General features: G+C 37.8%; 1 protein-coding gene and 1 pseudogene across 2 annotated transcripts in view; one reads left to right on the forward strand and one right to left on the reverse strand.

Moving 5' to 3' along the window:
- kcnt2a (potassium channel, subfamily T, member 2a) overlaps nucleotides 1-23,014 on the forward strand; it is a gene marked incomplete at its 5' end in the record, with an annotated part of 38,909 nt that extends 15,895 nt beyond the window's left edge. Inside the window, 16 exons of the mRNA XM_079876750.1 lie at nucleotides 119-227; nucleotides 359-467; nucleotides 941-1,090; nucleotides 1,278-1,483; nucleotides 2,939-3,149; nucleotides 3,517-3,622; nucleotides 4,259-4,443; nucleotides 4,586-4,657; nucleotides 5,339-5,473; nucleotides 15,319-15,430; nucleotides 15,565-15,666; nucleotides 16,468-16,551; nucleotides 16,630-16,758; nucleotides 19,490-19,772; nucleotides 20,164-20,248; nucleotides 22,429-23,014. Of these exons, the coding sequence (XP_079732876.1) occupies nucleotides 119-227; nucleotides 359-467; nucleotides 941-1,090; nucleotides 1,278-1,483; nucleotides 2,939-3,149; nucleotides 3,517-3,622; nucleotides 4,259-4,443; nucleotides 4,586-4,657; nucleotides 5,339-5,473; nucleotides 15,319-15,430; nucleotides 15,565-15,666; nucleotides 16,468-16,551; nucleotides 16,630-16,758; nucleotides 19,490-19,772; nucleotides 20,164-20,248; nucleotides 22,429-22,534 (2,184 nt within the window). The 3' untranslated portion in view covers nucleotides 22,535-23,014. The remainder of the gene's footprint in view (nucleotides 1-118; nucleotides 228-358; nucleotides 468-940; nucleotides 1,091-1,277; nucleotides 1,484-2,938; nucleotides 3,150-3,516; nucleotides 3,623-4,258; nucleotides 4,444-4,585; nucleotides 4,658-5,338; nucleotides 5,474-15,318; nucleotides 15,431-15,564; nucleotides 15,667-16,467; nucleotides 16,552-16,629; nucleotides 16,759-19,489; nucleotides 19,773-20,163; nucleotides 20,249-22,428) is intronic.
- Nucleotides 23,015-24,523: 1,509 nt separating this feature from the next.
- Nucleotides 24,524-27,519, reverse strand: part of LOC307161808 (parafibromin-like) — a 32,351-nt pseudogene continuing 29,355 nt past the window's right edge. The window contains exon 11 of the transcript XR_013824067.1: nucleotides 24,524-25,414. The product of XR_013824067.1 is annotated as a parafibromin-like (transcript). The remainder of the gene's footprint in view (nucleotides 25,415-27,519) is intronic.

Below are 27,519 nucleotides of genomic sequence, written 5' to 3' on the forward strand. Positions count from 1 at the left end.
AAAGTGAAGGCTTTGTCTTAATCTGTGAAGAGATGGGACATAATAGAATATATTTTGCAGAGTTTTATTTATGTAATTACTATGAATATTCCACCTTTAATAATTTTTTTTTTTTCAGGATTACCAGACCATCCTGAGGGCTTGGGCAGTAAAGGACTTTGCTCCAAGCTGTCCTCTCTTTGTTCAGATTCTCAAGCCAGAAAACAAATTTCATGTGAAATTTGCAGGTATTGTTAAGTCTGTCTCAATTAATTTATTCCAGAACATTTCAATTCAAAGAGACTAAATGTAGAGAAATAGACAGGAGACTTTAATGCATAACTTTCCAACACAATTGTGCTGTGATGTTCCCTTTCAGATCATATTGTTTGTGAGGAGGAGTTTAAATATGCCATGCTGGCCCTGAACTGCATCTGTCCTGCCACGTCCTCCTTCATCACCCTGCTGGTGCACACCTCACAAGGCCTGTGGGTACACCAGCCTGATGACACATCAAAAACCCTTAAAGTCAGCATGAAACAGAAGTTGCAATGTTCTTTCCTTCCACATTGTGAAGTATATCTGAGTTAAACAGAATTGTTTAGATTGTTGGATGGTTGTGGTTTGCTATGTACTGTGATGTCATGTGAGTGACAGGTTGTCCCACCCTTGCACCAGTAAACACATCATCAGAGAAGAGATGAGCTGCATGAGAGTGGGGAAATTATTGTGATTAAAGATTCCGTTAATATTTTAGAAATTAGAAGGTGCATCAAATCCTTTATAGTAATTACCGCAATATTCCATTAAAAAAAATAACAAGAATAGTCGATTTTGATTTCATGGTGACTTTAAAGGGATAATTAATCCAAAAATAGATTTTGTTATTTACTCACCCCAATGTTTTGGAACACAAAATCATAATTATATATGATATGATGTTATGTATGTAACTCTACAGAGAAGGTCAACACTCTGCTTCGGACTGGCACAGAATTTATGGAAAATGCTCAGGAAATGAAGTGTACAGCATTGTTCTGAAAGAAAGCGTCTTCTTTTCTGAGTATGAGGGAAAGAGCTTCTCTTATGCCTCCTTAAATGCATATAATAAGTGAGTATGTGGAATAAGCATACAGTATTTGACAAATGCAATACATGTCAGTACAGAGAAAACGACATTTGATTCCACAAAAATGGCAATTTCTCACCTCTGGACCTTCAATTCATGCCATATTTTTTTTAGAAATACTTTTTTAATAAATAATAAATATTTGTGTAAATATCGCTCTCATTTCTAGGTATGGCATCTGTCTTATTGGAGTGTGCCCTGAGGACACTAAGAGTATCCTGCTGAACCCTGGTCCTCAGCACACCATGAAACCCTTGGACGTGTGCTTCTATATCAGTCTCACCAAAGAGGAGGAATCCTGTTTCAAGACCCAGGCAGCGTGTACAGACAGCCCCATGACTCAACCCCCAACCAACAGTGCCATTACTAGCATGGGTCAGACAAATGCATCTGATAATACTTCAAACAAAGATACTGTACATATCACAGCAGTGCCATACACTACTGTTTAAAAGACTGGAGTCTGTAAGATATTCTCTCATGCTCATCAAGATTGCATTTCTTTGGTCAAAAGTAGTGAAAATAGTAATGTTGTCAAATATTAATATTTTATTGAATATTAATTAATATATTTTTAGGATTTTTTGATCATAGAAAGTTTAAAAAGCACTACATTTATTTGAAACAGATTTTTTTTACTGTTACTTTTAATCAATTTAAAAGTGATAGTTCACCCAAAAATTCTGTCATTAATTACTCACCCTCATGCCGTTCCAAACCCGAACGACTTTTGTTCATCTTCGGGACAAAAAATATTTGTAATGAAATCTGAGAGCTTTCATTCCCTCCATTGACAGCCTATGCAACTACTACTTTCAAGCCACAGAAAGGTAAAGACATCATTAAAGTAATACATGTGACCCAAGAGCTTTAACCTCAGTTTTATGAAGCAACGCGAGTACTTTGTTTGAGCAAAAAAAACCCACAATTTACCACTTTATTGACAAAATATCTCCAACACGCTGTCACGAGAGCACCACGACACATGCGTTTTGTGTAAACGCGAGAGCAGATGTTGTTGCGTGAACGCTCATTGGAGATTAATATTTTGTCAGTAAAGTGGTAAATTATGTTGTTGTTGTTTTTTTTTTTTTTCTGCAAACAAAGCACTCGCATCGTTTCATAAAATTGAGGTTAAACCACTTGGGTCACATTACTTTGATGTCTTTAGTACAGTCCTGGGGGTTGAAAATGGTAGTTGCATAGCTGTTAATGGAGGAAGCTCTCAGATTGAATTAAAAAGATCTTCATTTGTGTTCCGAAGATGAATGAAAGTCTTACGGGTTTGGAACGACATTAGGGTGAACTAACCCTTTAATGCATTGTTACTGAATAAAAGAAGCGTTTGAAACCAAAAGAATTTTGGCAACACTTTACAATAAGTTTCCATATGTTAACATTAGTTAATATGAATTAACAATGAAAAATACTTTTAATGCACTTAGTTGATGTTAATTTGAACATTTACTAATACATTACTACAAACAAGTTGTATCAGTTAATATTTAATAGACCTGAGCTAAATTGAACTAACAATGAACAGTTGAATTTTTATTAAATAACATTAACAAAGACTAATAAATAGTAATACTGTAACAATTGTTTTGCTCATACTTAGTTAATGCATTAACCCAATGGAATCTTATTGTAAAGTTACCAGAATTTTACGATACTCGCATACAGAACTTTACTATAAATTTTGAACAGATGCGTATGTACTGTGTGTTAAGTTTTAGAAAAGTTCACCATAAAATTGCAGTTTTTCTATGAAAGATAATGTAATGTCATTTCCGATTTTTGCCTAAAGGTTTTTGTTTGTATTTCCTACAGGTACCATGGCCATAGATGTGCAGGAAATAAGCATTCCATCCAGTTTAGGTCCATCTCTTTCAACTGAAACAAATATATCTGAGACCAGAAGAGCAAACATGGTTCCTGTTCTAGAAGTGACTGATTCATCTTCCTTTCAGACTGGCAATCAACTCAGCGATCAGTCAAAGAGTCCATATCAGTACTTCAGTGGAGATAAATGTAGCGATGGGTAATTTGTTCTTTACCTGAGAGAGAAAATCCTCTGTTTACGAAAGTTGTTTTGGTAACACTTTATTCTAAGGTGAGTGCATAACAGTAAGTTATGCATACTTACAAGTAACTAACCCTAAACTAAAGCCTTAACCCTTACTATAACCCTATAGTAAGTGCATGTGGATCAATTAATTAATATTAATATTATCAATTAATATTACTCAGTACTTTTTTTGAGGAAGTACAATGTAACTACGTCACCTTAAAATAAAGCGTAACCGTTGTTTTTAGTTTTATTAAATGTCATTAGAAACATTGAATAATGTCAAGATATCTGCCATGGGAATGAGATTTCCTGAACTTAATTATTTTATTTTTTTTAGTTACATTAAGGGATATCCCCCAAATTTACCCTACATGGGAAGCTCTCTGATACTTTGCCATTTACGGCAAAAAAAAACGCCCAAGTGTTGTATGCGGCTGGAAAAGGTAATAAATGTCTTTATTACATTTTGGTGGACAATAATATGAACAACAGTTTACATATATGCATTAACATATGTATGTGTTCCCTCAGGTATTTGAGTTTGAAGTGGATTTAGCCTATCTTTAATAACTATGTTGCACAATAAATGTAATTCATTCATTCATTCATTGTTGTTGAAAGAATTTAATACTTTTGTTCAGCAAGGATTCATTAAATTTATCAAAAGTTACAGTAAATACTTTTATAATTTTACAAAAGAATTCTATTTCAAATAAATGCTGTTCTTTTGAACTTTCTTTTCATCAAAAAATCAAGAAAAAACATTACGGCAAAAAAAATTAAATAAAAAAACTGTTTTCAACATTGATAATAATAAGAAATGTTTCTTGAGCAGGAAAATATTAAATAATTCAAATAGAAAGCAATTATAAACAGTTATATTTTTACTGTATTTTTGATTAAATAAATGCATCCTTGGTAGGCATACGAGACTTTCTTCAACAACATAAAAATAAAATATGATCGGTAGTATATGTTTTATGAATATGCTTTAAGTATTCAGTGTATGCACCTAGATATCACTGGTTTAATGTTGAATTGTAATTTTACATTGCTTAATTATCTTATTGTGATGTCAGTTTTTGTCTAAGACCTGCCACCACAAAGACGACGATGATGTCAGAGCGTATGGTTTGAAGAATAAGCTCATCATTGTGTCCGCTGAGACAGCAGGAAATAGCCTGTACAACTTCATCCTCCCGTTACGAGCCTCATACAGACCACAGAATGAACTGTGGCCCATCGTGCTGCTCCTGGAAAAAGAGTAAAAATCCTTATTTTACACATCACTCTCTTTTACCTTGTTTATTGAGCTTTACTAACTCTTTAGTTGCCAATGTCTTTTAGTTATAATGACTACAGATGTCTGCATTATGTTGTTTCTGTGTGGACTGTCTGTCTTTTAGGCCAGATGCAGAACTTCTTGAGACTGTCTGTTGGTTCCCAATGATCTATTACTTGCTTGGGTCAATCGACAGGCAAGAGACATTATTATGAAATATGAAACATTTATAATGTTTGTTTGTATCCTGCCCTCAAATGATACATTTATTTTGAGGACAGGAAGGAGATAAGGCCGCTGCTGTACATCGAGAGTCACCTTCTCGAGATAACATAAAAACATTGAATTAGCTCAAGACACAATTGAGAATAGAGTGCTGTCTAAAAATCTGGAAACAAATGAATATTTTTGAACTAATGATTCCATCTTACTGAAGTCAATGGTTTTTTGAATGGGTTTTGGTTAAATGCCTGAAGTAAGGTCTGTGGCGCACACAAACTCAAGATTTTACTTTTAGATTCTACGACACAGAATACATGATATATTAAAGCTTTTACTTAACTTGTTGTTAACAAATGGCTAAATACAGAGGATGTTGGGCACAGTCATTTTGCCCACCAGATATATTTGTCTACTTTCTAGTCTGCTTTTACAGCCTTGTTTTGTTTAAATACTCACACTTTTGCAAATTATCCTAACTCAAACTTTCCCACTTAGATTTTAAATAAAGAGTGGAAGAGTTGACGGAAGGTCTATTAGCTAAATACAAAACTCAAATAAGTCTATGACAGCATGATTATTATTTGAAGTTGCATCAAACATTGCCAAATGTTTTACTGAAATTGATCTGTCTGTCTGTCTGTGTATCTCCTTACAGCCTGGATGACCTGTTGCGTTGTGGTGTCTCATTTGCTGCCAATATGGTGGTTGTTGACAGGGAGAGCACCATGAGTGCTGAGGAAGAGTATATGGCTGATGCAAAAATCATTGTTAATGTCCAGAACTTGTTCAGGTCAGAGACTGTTTGAGATTTTCTTTGATTTTGCTTACGTGCATTTAAAATGAAAAAACATCACACTATTGAATATCAGCTAGAATACAGCCATGTGCAGTAATAAATGCATGTTTGTTGAACATACCCTTGTGATAAAGAAGTCCTATTTAGCATACTTTTATAAAGAGCTCTTATAAAAAGAATTTAAGTCCAAACTGAATGCAGTGTTTTCGGTGTGGAATATGCAATATTGTTTGCAATTAAATGAAAATGTATTATAGTATAAATTTATATTAAATGCAATTAGTTGAACTTAAGAGCGCTTTTTGACCCACTTACAAAAGTAGGACTTAAGTACATCTTTATGTCAGCTTCCATGAAAAATGTTGAGGTAATCGATCTAAATGCAGCAGTTATAGATTTAACAAAAAACTCAGAACACTCGAAAACAAGGAAGGAACAGAACAACCGATTATAACGTGACAAGAACAGACCATGAACTGAAAGAAACACAGAGCTTAAATACACAAACTAATCAACAAAATAAACGACAGGTGTAACTGATAATCCAACAATGGAAACAAACTGAAACACAGGAAACTGATTTAAACTAAGTGCAAAACTTACCCAAACAGACATAAGACACAGATAAGCCTACATTCCCCTCCATCCAGAATGCGTGCCTATGCGTCTTATATAACAACAATAAAAAAGTCCAACAGAGGAGGGCGGGATGGGTCTTGGGTGGAGGACCCAGGCACAATGCATGAACACAGTAACCACGACAGAGCAAACAACAGGAAAAGCCAGGGAGGAGATGACGGCTGTAGAAGCCAGGAGGAATTGGCAGTAGGAGGAGCCAGGGCAGAATCTCCAGCTAGAATCCCATGATGAATGCCCACGGTGGAGTTGAGGGAGGGAGGAGCCATGGCCGAGACTAGGCAGACGGAACCAGGGGGACGACCGACTGAGGCAGAGTTGATGGAGACCCAGGCGGAGACTGGGCGACACTGAAGGTCCTGGAGACCAAGGCAGAGCTGTGGGGACTAGTGGTGAAGCCAGGGTGCCCGGAGGACTGAGGTGGAGTTGAAGGGAAGACGGAGCCAAATGGGTGCAGGGACGAGTCATAAACAAAGGCCCGTAAGTCCATGGCGACGACAGAGTGACGCCTGACCAAGGCAGAACCGGAAGGACGAGGAAACCCAGGTGTGCGCCAAGGTAGCGAGGTGGAGGGAAAGGCACGAAGGTTCTAAGCGGAGGCTGGTGGACTGAGAAGTGTAGGCAGGGGTTTAAGAAACAACCTTCTAGGTACAGGACAGACAGATGGTCCTCTTGGCTGACGTGGAATAGACAGACATCTCAGGGACGGCCTTCTTGGCCGATGCGGAACAGGCAGAATTCTCAGGGTGCTGGGTGAGAAACATGCTCGGTACTATTATCCTCCATATCCTCAAATAAAATCAAGTTGTGGACTGTGATGTGGTGATCCTCCTCCATCTCACCGATGGTAAAGAGGGGTCTGCAGTGAGATAGTGATTTAGTCCATGTACTCCTGGAAGCTCCCTCAAGGTCGATCTCCAGGCAGGCACGCTCTCGTCCCAAAAAGACATAAAACAAAGGTAATCTCTTACACTTTTCATAATATACGTTTTCATAAATTATTTTATTCTAGCTTAATGGATTCTTTTTTTATTAACACTTGAATGTGGGTAAGTTTCATAAAAAAGCAACATTTTAGACAAAAAGCTGAGAAAAATCATCTTTTTGTCAAAGATTTTGTCTGGATCGGATTCAGAACAATGATCAAAACGTAGATGGAGTAGATCGCTTCTATCAACACCCTAAAGCTTCACATTCGTATACCTCTCCAAGGGGTTCAACATTTCATTCAGTATCATTAGGCAGTTTTTATTTATATGCTGTGGAATGTTTGTAGCCTGGTTAAAGATCAGAGCGATCGTCATCGTGTAAAGCCATATGCTGCGTCCTGCCTAAGTTACACTACGCCATAAAAGTATGTTCTCTTTTTGTGAAGAAAAGGTATTTACTTGAATGTGTAGCAAAAAAGTAGGCAAGCTTTGGGACATACTACTTCGTCATCTTTATCGGACGGATCTGTCGCGTGCATCCTGTCACTGACTTAAACTGCCCTGTCAATCATCTTGTCACAGTTAAAATCCTCTATTAAATCTAATTTAATTTCCTACCGTTTCAGAGAGAAATGTAGTAGCACGTTCATCTGCCAGTGGGTTTTTCATGGAGACTGTCCTTATGTGTTTGCAATTTGAATATAATAATGCATTTAAAAGTTGGTGCGCTTCACCAACGGACATCGCTCAAATGCCTCTGGGCGCAATTGGATAGACCTAAAACCAATCAGAGCGATCGTCATCATGTAAATCATTCCTCAACGTTTCTGATTGGTGCCTTGATTTGGACAGATTAGAAATCGGCTTGAATGGGCTCTTTGCCAGACTACTTGCAGAACAAATCTAAATTTGCCGGAAGTTTGTCTGGGTTTTCCCAGGCGAGAATATTTGATGATTACGTTAGCTTACATGTGTGTAAGCAATGCTTCGATCACTTCTTTCTGCTTCGCTTGTTTTTGGATCCTTAATAATGGATGCGTAATAGCGCCCCCTAGTACCGTATCACATGAAAACATTGATTGCCGGAAAATTCTGTCAATGGCAGGAAAAGAGTTAATGATTTATATCGAAACTTGTATGTCATGCATTTAAATATATTTGTAATTACACAATTATAATGATGAAGTGCAATTTAGTACATTTAAAATATTAACTTTAAATGCAATAACACACTACAGTTAAAATTATAATCTAGGATTTTACATGTGCTTTAGAATGTTAGTCAACACATCAAAATACAGATTTAAAGAATGACAAAAGATTATTGAACATGATTTAAAACTTTAAATTTGACTATTAGAAAATTAATTTTTTTAAAGTGTACTTGAGTGTGTTAAGCAACATAGTCATGAAAGTGTTGCCTACTCTCTTTAAGTACACTTGTGACCTTTTATATCACTAATATTATTTTTATATATATATATATATATATATGCTTTTTTAAATACTTTTAAGATTTAAGTACACTATAAGTGCATATGCAATATAGTCTAGATGGAAATAGGGGTCCACGCGCACCCCCCGGCTTTTTTTATGCCACCTGATTTTTTTAAATCTTTAAAGTGTCTATTTTCAGAATCTGCCAGGTACCAAGCTGAATTAATGTCCCAAAGGCTTCATTTTTAACCCTTTGCGGAACCCGACCAGAACCCGAAAAATAAAAAAATTATATAGAAAGTGGCTTAACATTTGAAGTAAACAACATACAGAGACAAATGAACACATTTTCCCATACAATTCTGACCCCAGGAATTTAATGGAATGGTTATTTTTAACATTTGATAACATATTGACCCTATTTCTGGACAATAATAGCAAAAAATTGCCAAAAATGTGTAGAGGATCAACTATATTTTCATTTTCTGAAGCGCATACGGTGATTTTTTTTTTCACAAACTGTTATTTCTTTATCATTCAAGTGTCTTTTTTAAAATTAAATTGGGTACCAAGCTGAAATAATGTCCAAAACGCTTTATTTTTAACCCTTTGCACCAAACCCGAAAAATCGAATGTGATTTAAAGTGCCATAACTTTTGATGTGAACAACTCACAGAGACAAATGGACACATTTTTCCATACAAATCTGACCCAGGGAAATTGTTATTTGTTATATTTTACAACATCTTGACCATATATGGTCAAAAACAGCAAAAAAAAAGCAAATTTGACACCATTTTTATTATACTAATAGTAGGCTGAAATGGGGTTTATTTTAACCTTTTACTGCACCTATCCTGAACCTGAAGAAATTGAAAATAGCTTTACTTTTGAAGTAAACAAAACAAAACAAAGCAAATTAACTTAAAAAAAAAATCCAAAAAGTTGACTAACTGCCAGTTTGGGAATGTTGGGGCTTTGCAGTTGGCAGTTGGTGGCCGTTGGTTGGTACCTACAGATCGCCATCTCACACTGCTCTCTCTTTTGGAACAATTTCAGTACGTATTTGAAACTATAATTAATATATACCTTTGTAGTCATAACTAAGTCATAAGTCATTTTTCAACAGTTTTTACTATAATCACAGGCTTTCGGAAAGCGAGAAGCTATCATATCTGCACAGTATCCGAGATATGAGACTCTGTTAAGCAGACAGTTCACCATACCGCAAGATGGATATTTGTGAACCGATTCCATTTACATTAGAGGACTTGCCTTTGGATACAATTGGCTATCACCAATACTGCTATAAAAGCTTTACAGGGAAAATAGATTGTTTACAAGTGTCAAAGGCTTCTACATCTGGTGAATCATCATCATCATTGAAAAAGGACTCTCCATGTCAAATCTCTGTCAATTCAATCTGAAGGAGCTCCAAGAAGGTGTTCCTTCTTGTTTCCCAATCAGTGACAAAGCAAAATCCAAGTTCAAGGGCAAGACTGAAGAGCTTACAAAGTTTCAGAGTTGGAAACACAAGGAACTAGCCTGGAAAGTTATTGAACCTAGGGCACAGGAATTAAAGAAAGAGGCTCTTTATCGCAAGGTGTAGGACAAGGACCTTTTTGCAATGGAAGCTAAGTATCATCTATCATGCAGAAACAACTTCAACACAGAGTTCCAAACCCATGAGCATGGAAGGGAGAGAGCAGAAAAGGCAGCAGACAACATTGACAGCCTGCAGGCCCAGAAGATAGCAGCACATAACAAGTCATATTGTGTGGTAAAGGATTACATTCTTAGGAATGTGATTGAATGCAAAGAAGTTGTCCAGCTGAGACCCACGTGCAACTTGTACATGAAGACATTGGAAAATAACGGTCATTGGAATCGAGAACGGTCACTTCATATTGCATAGCTAATACGCAGTGGGAAACTCCTTTCCTCTAGCTAATAATTTAAAACGCAGTGCAGCTGCACAGCGAACACAGCAGAGTGTCTAGCTCGCCCATTGGCTGTGCTGCGGCAACTGCACAACCTATGGCCAAGCGCCTCTGACGTGTTTGGCGCCAAGTCATCTGATTGGGTCGCACGTCAGAGCGCGCCTAAATGGGCGTGGCCTTAGTCTATAAAGGAAGCCCATTCTGGCCAAATAGCAGGTTTAAATCAACTTTTAAAGCTCATTTTTTTGTACATTTGGAGTGCTGTCAATACAGAGAACAACGACAAAAATCGGTGTTGCCTACACCGTGTTATCCTCTTTTTAATCACTCACATTGGCTGTGCACTTGTAATGACACATCAAGGATGTTAAGAGGCTAAAAGCAGGTTTAAAACTTGCCCTATTGAAGTCAACAGGGTGCAAATTTTAAAAAGAGGATAACACGGTGTAGGCAACACCGATTTTTGTCGTTGTTCTCTGTATTGACAGCACTCCAAATGTACAAAAAATGAGCTCAATGTTAAAATTGACCGGAGTTCTCCTTTAAGTGACAAATCCCAACAGATTGTAATAGTGCGGCAGGCTACGCAATACTCGTTCCCTTACTCTCAGGGAACCGAGGTTACATTAGTAACCGAGTACGTTCCCTTTCGAGATCGGTCACTTCGTATTGTAACGCAATGTAAAATGCCGCACTATTAGCAAGTGGCTGCATACAACTGGATCCTAGGGAAGCACCCCGAGGCTCACAGAAACAAGCCATAACAAACCCCAACATAGTGACAGTAACCAGACGTGAGTCGGGTTTCATGAATAAGGGGCTGGAGTATAAGAGCCGGGCTCGCTCCGAACATAAATCCCAGGACAATTGTGCTAATGGACAGTAATAGGTAGACTGATAAGATCGTACCCTAGCTGGAGTACTGATGATGCAGCGGCCATGAGACCGAGAAGCCTCTGAAACTTCCTGAGGGGCATGCACGCACCTACCCTGAAGGACCCCTTATAGAGAGAGCCCACTCTGGTGTGAGCCGTGCTCTCATCATTGTAGAGTCGATAACTGTTCCAGAAAGATTACCTTCTGGCTGGGTAACAGTTTGCTCTTGGAAAAATTTACCCTGAGCCCCAAGCATTCTAATAAAGTAGCTGAGGAGCATGGATCTGTGTGTCAATAATTCGGTCTTCGACTGACACATAATGAGCCAATTGTCGAGATAGTTCAGCACGCGCACTCCGTTGCCTCAGGGGAGAAAGTGCTGCGTCCATGCACTTTGTGAAAGTACGGGCTGCTAGAGACAGACCGAACGGTATGACCGTGTATTGATAAGCCTCCCCCTCGAATGCGAATCTCAAGAATGGCCTGTGATGGGGCGTTATCTGAATGTGAAAGTTAAGCCCAATTTATACTTCTGTGTCAAACTTACGCCATAGCTACATCGTAGGCTGTGTTTAGCGCTTACCCTTCGGCGTACCCTGACGAGCACCTCTCCAAAAATGTAACAACTTGTCAATTCTATGCGGACGCAAGCGCTGTGATTGGTCTGCTAGAACCCCTCCCTCGGGTTTCACATGGTCCCTCTAATTCTATCGCCCTTTTTTATAGCAGATTTTGCACGTGAGCCACGCCGCTTCTCACCGAGGTCTCGATGACCACCTGAAACCGTGAGGGTCTGCGAGGGAATTGGAGCGAGTGACCTCGCTTTATAATGTACAAAACCCATTTCGACACTCCAGGGATGGGTTGTGAACCGCTCTGGATCTCCAGCCAACAGCAGTGGGCGGGCATAGATGGGCGGCAACTGCTTCTTCGAGCAGAGGCAGCTTCTCATAACCTTTTTCTGCTGTGCCGTCAACAGATGAGAGCATGGCGGAAGTAAAAGCACTCGTACGTGCCGAGTACGGTGCACACCATGATTTCGTGAGTTCGTCGTGGACCTCAGGGAAAAAAGGCGCTGGCTTGTGACGGGGGCCTGCTGGTGCCCAGGCAGAAACCATCCATCCAGCCTGCTTCTGGGTGGCTCCTCAGGCGAGGCCCATTCGAGACCGAGGTCTAAAACGGCTGCAGTGAGGATACTCAGCATCTCAGCGTCCGAATTAGTTCCGGTAGCAGCAGCGCTAACAGCAGACTATGAGAAGGCGGGGTCAACCGAGCCCGTCCACTCTTCCTCAGACGCAGCAATGGAGAGGCTGTCGCCGTGTTCTTTGTGCGATCCGCCGAAGGAGACGAGACCTGCCGCTTGAAGGGAGAGGTCTGCCTGAGTGAACAGGACCAGCGAAGTAGACTGAGATGGAGAATGTGAGTGAGAAAGTGAGAAAGCGACGGTGTCGCCGTCTCGAAAGAGAGCGAGCCGCGTCTGCAGTGTTGAGATGGGCAGGCTCTCGCAGTGAGAGCAGCCCACGGCAGAGAGTGCAGCTTCAGTGTGGGTGGGTCCCAGGCACGTGGCGCACTCTGAGTGCCCATCTTCCTTGTGTATGCGTGCTCCGCATGAGGTGCACGAGGGGCGAGGCATTTGAAACAACATTCGCTAAATTTGACTCTTTTAGAACTGAGTGTCGCAGCGGCGAACACAACAGTAGCAGTAAAGGATATTGCGTTTTTCTCGCCGAATGGCCTCAGGAGAGCAGCGACAGAAGAGAAGCGGCTTTGAGGTGAGTTGAAGTCGCTGTCTACTGTATGCAAGGCTTGCTCTAGCTGTTATTGCTTGTTTCGACAGCGAAAGCTTCAGAGGAGGTCAGAGACGCGAAGAGTCACTGAAAGAGATAAAACCTGCTATTTGGCCAGAATGGGCTTCCTTTATAGACTAAGGCCACGCCCATTTAGGTGCACTCTGACGTGTTGGACGCCAAGTCATCTGATTGGGTCGCGCGTCAGAGGCGCTTGGCCATAGGTTGTGCAGTTGCCGCAGCACAGCCAATGGGCGAGCTAGACACTCTGCTGTGTTCGCTGTGCAGCTGCACTGCGTTTTAAATTATTAGCTAGAGGAAAGGAGTTTCCCACTGCGTATTAGCTATGCAATATGAAGTGACCGTTCTCGATTCCAATGACCGTTATTTTCCAATGTCTTCATGTACAAGTTGCACATGGGTCTTAGCTGGACAACCTCTTTGCATTCAATCACATTCCTAAGAATGTAATCCTTTACCACACAATACGACTTGTTATGTGCTGCTATCTTCTGGGCCTGCAGGCTGTCAATGTTGTCTGCTGCCTTTTCTGCTCTCTCCCTTCCATGCTCATGGGTTTGGAACTCTGTGTTGAAGTTGTTTCTGCATGATAGATGATACTTAGCTTCCATTGCAAAAAGGTCCTTGTCCTACACCTTGCGATAAAGAGCCTCTTTCTTTAATTCCTGCGCCCTAGGTTCAATAACTTTCCAGGCTAGTTCCTTGTGTTTCCAACTCTGAAACTTTGTAAGCTCTTCAGTCTTGCCCTTGAACTTGGATTTTGCTTTGTCACTGATTGGGAAACAAGAAGGAACACCTTCTTGGAGCTCCTTCAGATTGAATTGACAGAGATTTGACATGGAGAGTCCTTTTTCAATGATGATGATGATTCACCAGATGTAGAAGCCTTTGACACTTGTAAACAATCTATTTTCCCTGTAAAGCTTTTATAGCAGTATTGGTGATAGCCAATTGTATCCAAAGGCAAGTCCCTAATGTAAATGGAATCGGTTCACAAATATCCATCTTGCGGTATGGTGAACTGTCTGCTTAACAGAGTCTCATATCTCGGATACTGTGCAGATATGATAGCTTCTCGCTTTCCGAAAGCCTGTGATTATAGTAAAAACTGTTGAAAAATGACTTATGACTTAGTTATGACTACAAAGGTATATCTTAATTATAGTTTCAAATACGTACTGAAATTGTTCCAAAAGAGAGAGCAGTGTGAGATGGCGATCTGTAGGTACCAACCAACGGCCACCAACTGCCAATTGCAAAGCCCCAACATTCCCAAACTGGCAGTTAGTCAACTTTTTGGATTTTTTTTTTTAAGTTAATTTGCTTTGTTTTGTTTTGTTTACTTCAAAAGTAAAGCTATTTTCAATTTCTTCAGGTTCAGGATAGGTGCAGTAAAAGGTTAAAATAAACCCCATTTCAGCCTGCTATTAGTATAATAAAAATGGTGTCAAATTATCTTTTTTTGCTGTTTTTGACCATAGATGGTCAAGATGTTGTAAAATATAACAAATAACAATTTCCCTGGGTCAGAATTGTATGGAAAAATGTGTCCATTTGTGTCTGTGAGTTGTTTACATCAAAAGTTATAGCACTTTAAATCACATTCGATTTTTCGGGTTTGGTGCAAAGGGTTAAAAATAAAGCATTTTGGACATTATTTCAGCTTGGTACCCAATTTCATTTTAAAACAGACACTTGAATGATAAAGAAATAACAGTTTGTGAAAAAAAAATCACCGTATGCGCTTCAGAAAATGAAAATATAGTTGATCCTCTACACATTTTGGCAATTTTTTGCTATTATTGTCCAGAAATAGGGTCAATATGTTATCAAATGTTAAAAATAACCATTCCATTAAATTCCTGGGGTCAGAATTGTATGGGAAAATGTGTTCATTTGTCTCTGTATGTTGTTTACTTCAAATGTTAAGCCACTTTCTATGTAATTTTTTTATTTTTCGGGTTCTGGTCGGGTTCCGCAAAGGGTTAAAAATGAAGCCTTTGGGACATTAATTCAGCTTGGTACCTGGCAGATTCTGAAAATAGACACTTTAAAGATTTAAAAAAATCAGGTGGCATAAAAAAAGCCGGGGGGTGCGCGTGGACCCCTATTTCCATCTAGACTAATACATTTAGGCACACTTCTTTCTCACAAGGGCACTAAAGATCTTGTAAAGTCATTGAAATATTCTCCTGTAAATGACTCGTTTGTAGGCTGTTCTCTGGTCTCAACATCATCACAGAGTTAACTCATCCCGCTAACATGAGATTCATGCAGTTCTGCGCAAAGGACTGTCACTCACTGGAATTCTCCAAACTGGAGAAGGTGAGCAGAAATTCATAACATGCTTTTGTCACTCTTATTACATTGAATCATAAAAAAGATTGATTTAGGCTTGATTAATCTGTTTGGTCCTAATCCTTCTTTTCCATGTTTATCTGCATGGCTTTATGGAACAGAAAGAAAAAGAGAAAGGCTCAAACTTATCCTTCATATTTCGCTTGCCCTTTGCAGCTGGTAAGGTGTTCAGTATTAGCATGCTGGACACACTCCTCTACCAGGTAACTAACACCCCTCTGCTAAAAGAAATGTGCTGCCTGTTGGCCTGAAATCATTTATGAATATTTGCCTGCTAATGCCCACTAGATGGCAATATGGCAATAAAAAACTTTATTAGCTGAACACCAATATACATATGTTCAGTATATATGTATATACTGTTCAAAATTTAGGGGTCAGTTTAATTTTTTTTTAAAGAATAAATACTTTTATTGAGCAAGGATTTACTTTTCAATAGACATTACTATTTCTGTTTTATTTTCAACTTTCCCTTATCATGGTTTCCACAAAATTATTAAAGGAATAGTTCACTTCAAAATGAAAAGTCTGTCATCATTTACTCACCCTCATGTTGTTCCAAACCTGTATGAGTTTCTTTCTTCTGCTGAACACAAAAGAAGATATTTTGAAGAATGTCGGTAAGCAAACACTTGATGGACCCCATTGACTTCCATAGTATCTTATTTCCCATCAAGCAGCAAAATTGTTTTCAAAATTGATGATAATAATAAATGTTTCTTGAGAAGCAAATCGTCATATCAGAATGATTTCTGAATGATCATGTGACACTGAAGACTGGAGTAATGATGCTGAAAATTCAGCTTTGCATCAAAGGAATAAACTACATTTTAAAATATATAATATAACAACAGTTATTTTAAATTGTAATAATATTTTACAATATTACAGCCTTGATGAGCATAATTAACTTCTTTAAAAAATGCTCTTGCTTCTGAAAATTGTAAATGTTCAGATCTTCAAATTTGTCCATAATTGTGTTACAAGTGCTTCTGTTGTTTCAGAGTTTTGTTAAGGATTATATGATAACCATCACCAGACTACTGCTTGGACTGGAAACTACACCAAATTCTGGTTTCCTGTGCGCTGTAAGTGTGACTTTTACCGTCAATGCTTTTATTTTATACCGTTTCAGCAGTGTTAAAATGTGGTATATTACATTTCAGTTGAGGATCAAAGAGGAGGACTTGTGCATCCAGACGTACGGCACACTGTACCAAGTGCTGTCCACCACTGTGGGAGACATTCCCATCGGCATCTACAGGACAGAGTCTCAGAAAGTTCAACCTCCCGAGGTTTCATTATGTTCAGTGCAACACATACTTACACACTTTTAGGTCAGGAGAAACCGTTCAATTAGAACAGAAGGGAAGGAGCCAGCTTTACTTGTTACTTAATTATCAGTTCAATCAGGACCACTTTCGTCAAATGTATATTTTATTATAATGATAATGCATACAGTTAGTGTTGGCAGTATGGTTCTGTTCTGGGAAGACTCCGCGCGCCCGTCCATGCAGCCATGCCTGGACAGAGCGGGGAGAGCCAACCCCCCCCCCCCCCCCCCTTTGGGGTAACAGAGCAGATACAGTAATCAGGCATACATAATTACAATTCACAAATTTAACATGAGCTGTTGTTGTAAACAAACCAAAATACATGAGGAAGGATAATTACAATGACATTCACTGTATACCGAAGACAATCGCAAAATAGATATCAGATTAGATTACAGATTTTCAGCTAGGTGGAGCTGGGGATGGAGGGGGGAGTTAGATGTAGCGTGCAGCCATGCATTAGAAGAGAGGCTGAATGAATGTGGATTTAATGTGATAAGTGTAATTTAAAACCATTTACTGCACAGGTTCCAGTCAGTTCAATCACCGTTCTATATTAATGTGCTGCTTTTATTGAAGCACACACTCGCACACCGAGATGGGAGATCACGGTGCTCATAGTACACAGAAACATTCAGGAGCAGAGGAACTTGTTTTCATCGCTGCCCGCGACATACATTAATGAATTAGCTTCGCTACTTAATTGCTGCATTATATTTCTCAGAAACGAGGGGGTAACATCGCTGTTTTTGAAGTAATTAAACTCACAGCTTCATTGTTTTTAGAGAGATGCTGCACAGATGCAGGTAATTCCCACACTCATCTCTCTCTCTCTCTCTTGATATTTAATTAAAATAAATGCTATAAGGGGTGAAAATGGCCGAAATTTACTAGGGGGACCCTAGTTGGGATCATATTTTATATTTTTAAACCTTAGATGCAGAAAATCCCACTGTATTTCTGAATGTAATTTGAGCATTTGAAGGCTATTACGTGGATAAAAGATGGGAATCCTCTATATTTTAAACTGGAACTCCATCCCCCCTTGAAACTGACTTCCTGGACTCAGTGGCTAAATTTCATTCATTGAAAAAAATGTAATCTTACACACTACTTTATCTATGTGTCTGATTTAAAGCGGCCAGAATAGTAGATCTACCGAGCCGTAACTGACAAAATTAACCGTCATTTTTACACTTCCGCTCAAATATTGCGCGCCAAACATCAATAACAGCTTTAACTTGTCAATGCAGGTAAATGACCATGATATAATAATCCAAGGCTTCGCGTCTGGGTGTTCTTTGCCTCCACATTGTGCATTTAAAATCATTTAATGCACAGATAGCCATGGATTATCCCTCACATAAGTGATAATTATCATGCAAACAACTGAATATGCAATAACACAAATTAGATCTATTCAGTCAACATCCGTTTTATCAATGGATTTTCCCTAGACTGTTAAAATTTAACAGGTAACTAGTGAAATGTTTGTATCCTGAGTAGTTCTAGCACTTTACTCATGTACACTATAGAGTGGAACAACTTTTCCAGTGGCGCTGGTTCCAGAACTATTTTTTCTATTCATTTCTCCCATAGGGATAAAAAAAAAAAGTTTTGTTAAAGAGTTATAAGCCATGAAACAAGCCAACCAGCTACGAGGTGAATCATAACATTATAAACTCTGATTTGAAGCGAAACGTATTTGAAAATCGGACAAAAATAATAGGATACAAGACTGTAGTCTTAACGGCTTTTGTGATAGAAAGAACTACGATCCCATGAAACATTGCGAACAGCATAATCAAGTTAAAACGATGACGAAATATAAAACAACTCATTTAAAAAGTTGATTATATATATATATACAAACAATATATTTTAGATTTATTGCAAAATATGTATATATATTCAAATTATTTAGTATTTTGAGAGCATAGGGAGGCAGAGTCTTTTTCCAAGTTTCATGGCAGTGGGCGGAGCTAATGAGATCTTTCGGCGTGTTTTGAACCTCTGATTGGTGTAATTTTCTGTACATCATCATGGCTAATGTAAGTTTTAGTTATTAATGTAATAATGTGCGCTGGCGGCTTCAATAAAATCAAATACTATCAATTAACAACCAAAGTAGCTCACAGGGCTGTCTTTAAAGGTTTATAGGTTATTGTTTAAAATCATTTTTTACTTCCAGAACCCGACTGTTGCACTCTATTGTTTAAAACTTTGGGGTTGGTAAGGTTTTTAAAAATGTTTTTGAAAGAAATTAATAGGCTACTTCTATTCAGCAATGGTGTCTTAAATTGATCTAAAGTGACAGTTAAGGCATCTAAAGATTTATATTTCAAATAGCAAATTTCTAATTCAAGGCAAATTTCTAATTATTTTGAACTTTCTATTCATCAAAGAAAAAGAATGTATTACGGTTTCCACAAAAATATTAAGCAGCATGGAAACTTAACATTCAGAATATTAGGGGATGGCTCGGGACCAAATGTTGGCATTTTCTAAACTTTTTTTCTCATAATTTAAAATTAAAATTGTAACTTTAATAGAGAGTGAGAGTGATAAAAGTTTGTTAAAAAGACGAAATGTATTTTTTTTTTTGAATATTCCTTTTGAAAAGTGAAAAACATGCAATAACAGGGCTTTTTTTACTTACCATTTTAAAGCAATCAGTCTTTCTTTCTTCTAGTCTCCTCAATCCCAAACATCAGACAAAGTGTCAGTCTTTGACGAGGAGGAGCATCCTCAGGTTCTTCAGTGTGAATTCCCAGACAGCAATGTACACACTCATTCTCTGCGCCGAAAGAGCCTGCAGTGGGCTTCCAATCTTCTGGGGCCGTGGCACGCGGAGCGTGATGCAGACAGATTGAGCCAGCACCGGGACGTCCTGCTCTCATGCTCAGAGAGACAGGAGCTTACTGAGATGGTCAAGAACCGCATGCAAAACCTGGGGCTCTCCACGAGGGGATTCGGTGAGACACCATCTTATGAGTCGAATTATACAGTGAAATCTTGTGCAGAATGAATTAGTAAGTTTCTATGCGTTATTTGATTTGATTTTGAGAACTGTGTAACCAGGGTGTAAAATTATCATTTGTCCACACACTAGTAATAATAGTGCCAATGGCAGCAGTATGAAAAAACAAATCTGAAACTTGACTTGTATTATGCAAAATTTCATTTCAAAATATAAAACTAATTAACATAATGTGGTGACATTCAGCTTTTTAAAAACATTGATTTGATTTTATACCTCATATTTTCAGTTGAGGCTCATTACTACTAGGGCATGGTTCTGGAGAATAACACATTTTTATGACTGAAATGACTTTTTATTCTGTTAACATGCGTTTCTCAATCCAGATGAGCTGAATATTAACCCGAGTAGCCACTCTTATGCCTTACTCAACCCGTCACCAGATACACAGCTGGAGCTAAATGACATTGTGTAAGTGAAGCTAAATCTTTTGTACTTCATAGGGAAGAAAAAATTAAGAACTTATGATTTGCTAAATGAAACTCATTTATTTTTTATAGACTTATGTATATTTTATGAATTGTTTTGCATTGTAACAGACCATTTTTATATATATATATATATATATATATATATATATATATATATATATATATATATATATATATTTTACATAATTAAAATCATACTAAAATTAAATCCAGTACAGCCAATACTACATAAACTGCCTGGCCAAAAAAAGGTGACCACTTGGAAATAGGTAAGAGTCTTCATTGGATAATTGCTGCAATCATTAATGTGTTACAGCTGGCAATGAGTAATTTAACCCTGACAGTTATGTCGGAAGACATATCCTGTGGTCATGGAAAAGATGTTCCTCTGTTTCAGAAGGGTCAAATTATCGTCTTTCATCAAGCAAAGAAAACAACTATTGCTGAAACTACTTAAACTGGTTTAACTGTCCAACACATTGTTGAAACCTGAAAGGATAGTGGTGAACAGTCATCTCTGAGGAAGAAATGTGGTCGAAAAGAAAAATCTGAGATCATTTAAACGTTTGGTGGAATCAAATCAACAGTAATATCAATAGTTGTACTCACAGCTATGTTTAATAGTGAAAGTAAGAGCATTTCCACACACACAATGCAAAGATAACTTAGGGGATTGGGACTAAACAGCTGTGTAGCCTTAAGAAAAACACTTATCCAAGACAGCAACAGTGTCGACCCATTACTTGTCTGGCCTGCATAATACATCATTTTTAGTCGTTTCTGCAGATCCATGCGAACTGGAATCATTTTGACAACGTTTTATCTGTACAGAGGTAAAGGGAAGGAGGCCTTCACAGGGGAGAGACTAGTTGACACTTCAGGACTGCATTGTCGTCGCGTCCAGATCATCATTTAGATATTTTTTAAGATGGAAGAATGCGGTTTTACAGATACTAGAAACGTGACTTTCAAATGAAAGATTGGTATCAAAGAGCACACCCAGGTTCCTAACTGACGACGAAGACTTGACAGAGCAGCCATCAAGTGTTAGACAGTTATTACGTGAGGACGTTTTTTGTCCAATAATTAGAATGTTTTTTTTCAGAATTAAGTAGATTAATTCAGTTTTCAGTAATTAATTAAGTATTAGTCGTCCAGTTTTTTATATCAGCTATTCGTTCCGTTAAAGATATAGCGGAGGATTTTCTTTTTCCGGGTGGATCATCAAGACTATTGGTCCTCCTAAGTGTCAATCATTCTGGTGATATGTTTACGTAAGGCCGTCGTACGTCCTCGTGCACATGATTCACACGATGGCGTGCGCTCAAAACACAGGTTGGGCTTCCCACTGATGCCTCAGTCGTGAAGTTTCTACTTGACAGGTAAAGTTTGGCATGCTATTTGGAGAAATCCATTTAAAATCACTGCTAGTAGAAGTTAATGTAAGCTATGATTAGCTCGTGCATGCTCTCTCGTGCACACGTTTAATAGGCGTTTCCTCTCGTGAGCAGGTAGAGTGTTGCGCATGGGCATTTTTTCAAAAAGTGGAGAGGGTGGTTCTTTTCTAAAATTCGGGAAAATCCTCCGCTATACCTTTAATTTTGTGAATTAGTAAGCTCTATATTTCTTCACGCCCTGACGAAACTGAGTATCATCAGCATAACAGTGAAAACTAATTGTTGCACAAGCTTATGGAAATGATGCCATGGAAAATGCATCAAAGCTTAAGCTGGTCCAATAAAATATTAGACTGTGATTTTTCTTCTTTTTTTTTTTTTTTTGGTCAGGCATTGTAAATACTATGCATACATTATTCAAAATATATATTTTTAATTTCTTTTTGCATTACAGTAGTCTGACAATTTTTTCCTCTGAGAATTTGGCAGGGGGAATTTTCCTAATTGTCATGAAAACAAGATCTCTATGAGAAATCTTGAAAACAAAAAAGGTCTGAATTGCATTGTAGTTAATTCTTCTTTTTTTTACAATTTCTTGTATAAATAAGTGTATTTTCTATAATTTCCTTCTTTTGGTTTTAGGTTGCAATATGAGCAGAATTGATCTTTAATTCTGCAATCTTTTTCTTGAGATTAACCCTAATTGTAGTACCTTTTACATGAATCTGTAGTTTTATGTTTTGTTTTCTTTCTTTTTTTTCAGGTACATAATCCGTAAAGATCCCATCTCACTAGAGCTCAACGGTACCGACAACTGCAAAAACAGCACGAGGAGCGGTACACATATAATAGAGAGGAATCAGCTCTGAATAAAGACAACAGCTGTTCATTTACACTGTGATCAGAGTAATACTTGCTCTTTAACATCAGTTAAGATCTGAAAGCCATTTCTGACTAGCTGCAAACCTTTAATGTATTATCTATGCATGGCTCAGAGTAATGCATGCCTCATTCACGTTTTTGCGTTATCATATTTATTCCTGCCAGCATGTTCCCGCCTCATGTTCAGATTGACACATGGAGGTCAATCATCAATAAAAGTGATCTTTCCATGTCTGGCTGGAAGTCACATTATTAGGCATATGCTGGTTTCCTGCAAAGAACTTGGCAGTGATCCTTCTCCTGAAGACTGCAGTAATGCATGATCTGCATTTTCTCACTTCTCATTTAAAACACAAACCATAATGACCATGTAATCAACCCATAAAGACAACCCATAAAAATTATCTACCAATGTAAACTGATATCAACAATCATTTCATTAAAGGAATATTTCACCCAAAAATGCAAATTCTTGCATTGCCATTATTTACTTACTCATATGCTGTTGATCTGTGGAACAAAAAACAAAAAAAGAAAGGAACCAAGATTCACTACAACAAGCTGTTTTTCAAGCCTATCTTTATGTGCATTTTGGGAGATCGCTTAAAGAAATGCTGGATGGAAAAGGCAAGATGTGCATCGATTCTAAAAATGTACATTAAACAAGTTAAACTTGTTCCGGTATTTAGCACTTTGAGTCTCTTTTTTGGTTTGTTTTGGATGAACTAGAGTGGTGGACAGAGACATTTTGACGATGGGTCTTGTCTCGACTTTTTGACTCGTTTAGAATCGCCTTTGACCGCTTCAGAGTGACTGGCTACGGGCATGCACGAACATGTCCTTAAAACAACCCTTAACGTTCGTTTTCAAAACTACGTGTCAAAATGTGCAATGTTCAATGACACACATATGGAATCCCACAGTGCAACATTCTCAACTTGAAAGACCAGACTTTGATAATCATCTCTCTTCCATTTAACTTTTTTTTTGTTTTACAGCCTTAGTCTGCTATTTTAATCCATGCATACGTTGCTCTTCACTACATAAGCGTAATATTTCCTCTTCTGATGACGACCACTGCAGTGCCACCAAACAGACATAAATAAACCCTGTCAGTGGACCAGCAAACACAAAATGGCTGTCCGCTTGATTTAATGAAACTGCCAGCAGCTGAACTAACTAAACTGGTTAATAAGAGGATGCTCTATGCTTGATCTATGCGAATCACATCATTATTGAATGGTGTTTGCAAAACAGAAGTCCTAGTCACAAATGATTAGATGCAAAAAGCTATATTAAAGTGAGAAATTACAAAAATATAAATTAAATGCGTTTCTCAATATTTTAGAGACGTATGGCAAATCACCATGAAGCAGTTTGAGATGTAGGTATGGGAGCTTGTTTCCACCACAGAATGAAAAGGGTCATTTTTATATCATGATTCTGATTTTTTTCTTGCAATTGAAATTTTAGATCTCGCAATTCTGACTTTATTTCTTGCAATTGTGAGTTTAAACCCCAGTTCTGACTTATTTTCATAATCAACTGTAACTGTGACCTCACATTGAGAACAAACTACCTTTTGTACTTCTAAAACGAAAATCGAAATGTCTGACTAGTAATTAATATTGTTTGTATATTGTAACGCCACATCTACTGTACATCTGACATGACCGTTGTCGGACTTTGAGGCCGTTTCTTCAAATCCATTTCTACTGTTGTCATAAGTAGCGTTTCGCAAGTGTGTAGAATATGTTAGAAACAGTTAACTGTTGGTGATTTGTCACATCCAGTGTAGAGACAGTGTAAGCCTTGCAGTTTGCAAACTAATTACAGGCTCTAATGAAACAAAGAGGAAAGACATGCATCACCACTTGTTTAAACTTTTTAATATTATTTAATAATAATCCACATTCAACAGAAATGTTTAAAAACAAACATTACTTTTAAATGCATTTATACAAAACCAACCAACAATCAAAAAGAAAAAAAAAAAGAAAAGAAAAAGTGTACCCTTGTAGATAACTGACTTTGCCTTATGGAAGCAACTGAATTTTCCATTTCAAAAATAGCAATTAGACACAAGCAGTACTTGGGTTTCAGGGTAAAACTTGCCCAAATTTTCCAATATACTGCAGAATAACAGAGCATATTAACCATGAACAATCTGAAGTACAGATTTTATGTAACCGTAGCATCCTGGATATTTATTTTTCAATAATTCTACTTTGATTATTATTTGTGGTCTTGTTGGTTTTGAACAAGGGCATCTCACGCTAAACCACAAGGCCTTCTTCTAGTCTGACTTAAATTTACCATTTGCATTTGTGCAGTGAACTTCAATGCACTACTCTACGCTTCATAGAACAGAAGGCAGAAAAAGGACAAAAAAGAAAGGAACAAAGTGAATCGGTTATTACAAGAGCTTTTAGACGTAGCAGTCATTTTATTCATATCAGCGAGTCACCATTTTTAATGGTTCTCCATTATCCAGCTCATGTTTTTACAAAAAAAAGAGAGAGAAAAAAAAAGCATCAAATATCTCCTTTTGAATCTGCCTTGATTACCAACAGCTTTACAATTGAAAAATACAAATCTACTGAGAAAACATGACAAGGACCAACCCAAACATCCAAATTTCCTCTTGCTCACCCTGACCTGTTCATCTCCAGGTGGAGGAAGAGACTAGAAATCAAACTGGTGCCAGCAGAAGGTGAAGCAGATGGAAATCCAAAGTGCTTTCAGGGGGGGCTGAGAGGAACGGGGGTCTAGTAGTCCATCTTGACAGGTCTCTGGAGGGAGGGAAGATCTTGAAGAGCAGACAGCAGGCTCAGAACCTCAGATGGGCCTTGTGTTTGACCAGGTATCTGGGAGGGAAAATATAGGGATAATCAGCTACAGAATTCTATTGAAATTATTATTTGAGCTGGACAATATGAAGTTATGAATTGAGAAATCAAATTTTCCTTGTTCTTTTGGCATATTAAGAGGTTCTTGTACAATAGAAATATCCTGCAAGTTTCAAAACTCAAAAGTTTCAGAACGTGGTCAAAATTAGCAGATTGCCATGAAAATGTAGTAATCTCATCATAAAAGCATTTCATTAAATTATACTTCTATTTTTTTACGGTCATCTTTTTACTTTTAGCCCGGGTAAAGCAAAGAACAGCAAAATACTTACCATGAGTAGCAAAACTAACTGATGCGGTCAAAATTAAAAAGAAATGTATTGATAAATACACTGTACAGTTTGTTATATTAGCCTGTGTGTGTGCAAGGGCCTTGCATCTGCACAGAAAGTGTTAATCACATGACAGGCTGCTGGTCCGAGAAATACACAGAACAAGGCGGCTGCACAATGCATGACACTCGTTGCTGAAGTGGAGAAACTAAGTTCTGTACGACCTGCGGGACTTTTTATATAAAGATTTAAATTCTAAAGAAAAAAAATCACGAGTCAGCTGCTTTTGTCAATTGTAAGTTTTAATGGTAACACTTTAACTAATGTTAACTAATGAACCTCATTGTAATGTATTAACTAACAATGAGCAATACCTTTGTAAAGGTGATGATACACAGGGCAACTTTTTGAGCAATGTTGCCGTCAACGGGCAACCAGATGAGACACAGGGCCCACGACCGATCTAAATTATCCAGATAGAAATGTATTGCCCATTTTCAATGGGAAAGTGCCCAAGCAACAGTCGCTCTGCAAGATTGCCCAGCAACATTGCTCAAAAAGTTGCCCTGTGCATCATCACCGTAACAGTATTTATTAATCTTTGTTAATGTTAGTTAATAAAAATAAAGCTGTTCATTGTTTGTTCATGTTAGTTCACAGTGGGTTAACTAATGTTAACAAATACAACCTTTGATTTTAACAATGTATTAGTAAATGTTGAAACTAATATTAACTAAGATTAATAAATGCTGTAGAAGTATTGTTCATTCTTAGTTCATGTTAACTAATGAACTTGTTGTAAAGTGTTACCGTTTTAATTTAATGTTTGTGATTTTAACATAAGGAAATGTTTAAATGTTTTTGCCACTTGCTTGAGCAAATTAATATATAAATATATATAGTAGTAATGGATTGAATAAAATGTTTACATTTAGTGTTTAAAGGGTTAGTTCACCTAAAAATGAAAATTCTGTCAGTAATTACACACCCTCATGTTGTCCCAACCCCGTAAGACCTTCGTTCATCTTCGGAACACAGATTAAGATATTTTTGATTAAATCTGAGAGCTGGATCACTTCTCCATAGGCTTTTAAGGGACTGAAACTTGCTGGCCCAGAAAATGTATTAAAGACATCGTTAATATAGTCCAAATGACACCAGTGGCTCAATCTTAAGTTTATAAAGCGACGAGAATACTTTTTGTGCGCAAAAACAAACAAAAATAATGACTTTATTCCACTTTTCATTGCCTTCTCTCTGGGCCTCGAGTCTTTTCACGTAGTGTTTAAGCGTAGCGCATCTGTGTTGCACGTCACCACGTAGGCTCACTATTGGCCGACGCTGGTCATGATCCAGCTCTCAGATTTAATCAAAAATATCTTAATTTGTGTTCCGAAGATGAACGAAGGTCTTACGGGGTTGGGACAACATGAGGGTGAGTAATTACTGACAGAATTTTCATTTTTGGGTGAACTAACCCTTTAAATGTGAAGTCTATGAAAGACTATAACTGCAGAGTGTACAAAGAGAATTGCAATAAAAAATTCTGAAATAAAAAAGAAGAATGAATAAATGTTGTTTGAGGTGTGTAGAGGATCAGTTGCGCAATGCAAACACGGCATATGTGAAAGCACGAGCACACTGCAAACAGGAACATGCTTGTGGGAAACAGGCGCCAGAGAAAATAACTCCAGCAACAAAACAATAGAGACACCTCTGATTACAAGGCATTTTGTGGCATCAAGTGCAGAAAAACATTCTTTAAATTCTTCATAAGATTACAGAACCATG

This window comes from Squalius cephalus (genome assembly GCF_949319135.1).
Source record: "Squalius cephalus genome assembly, chromosome: 7".
Taxonomy (NCBI): domain Eukaryota; kingdom Metazoa; phylum Chordata; class Actinopteri; order Cypriniformes; family Leuciscidae; genus Squalius; species Squalius cephalus.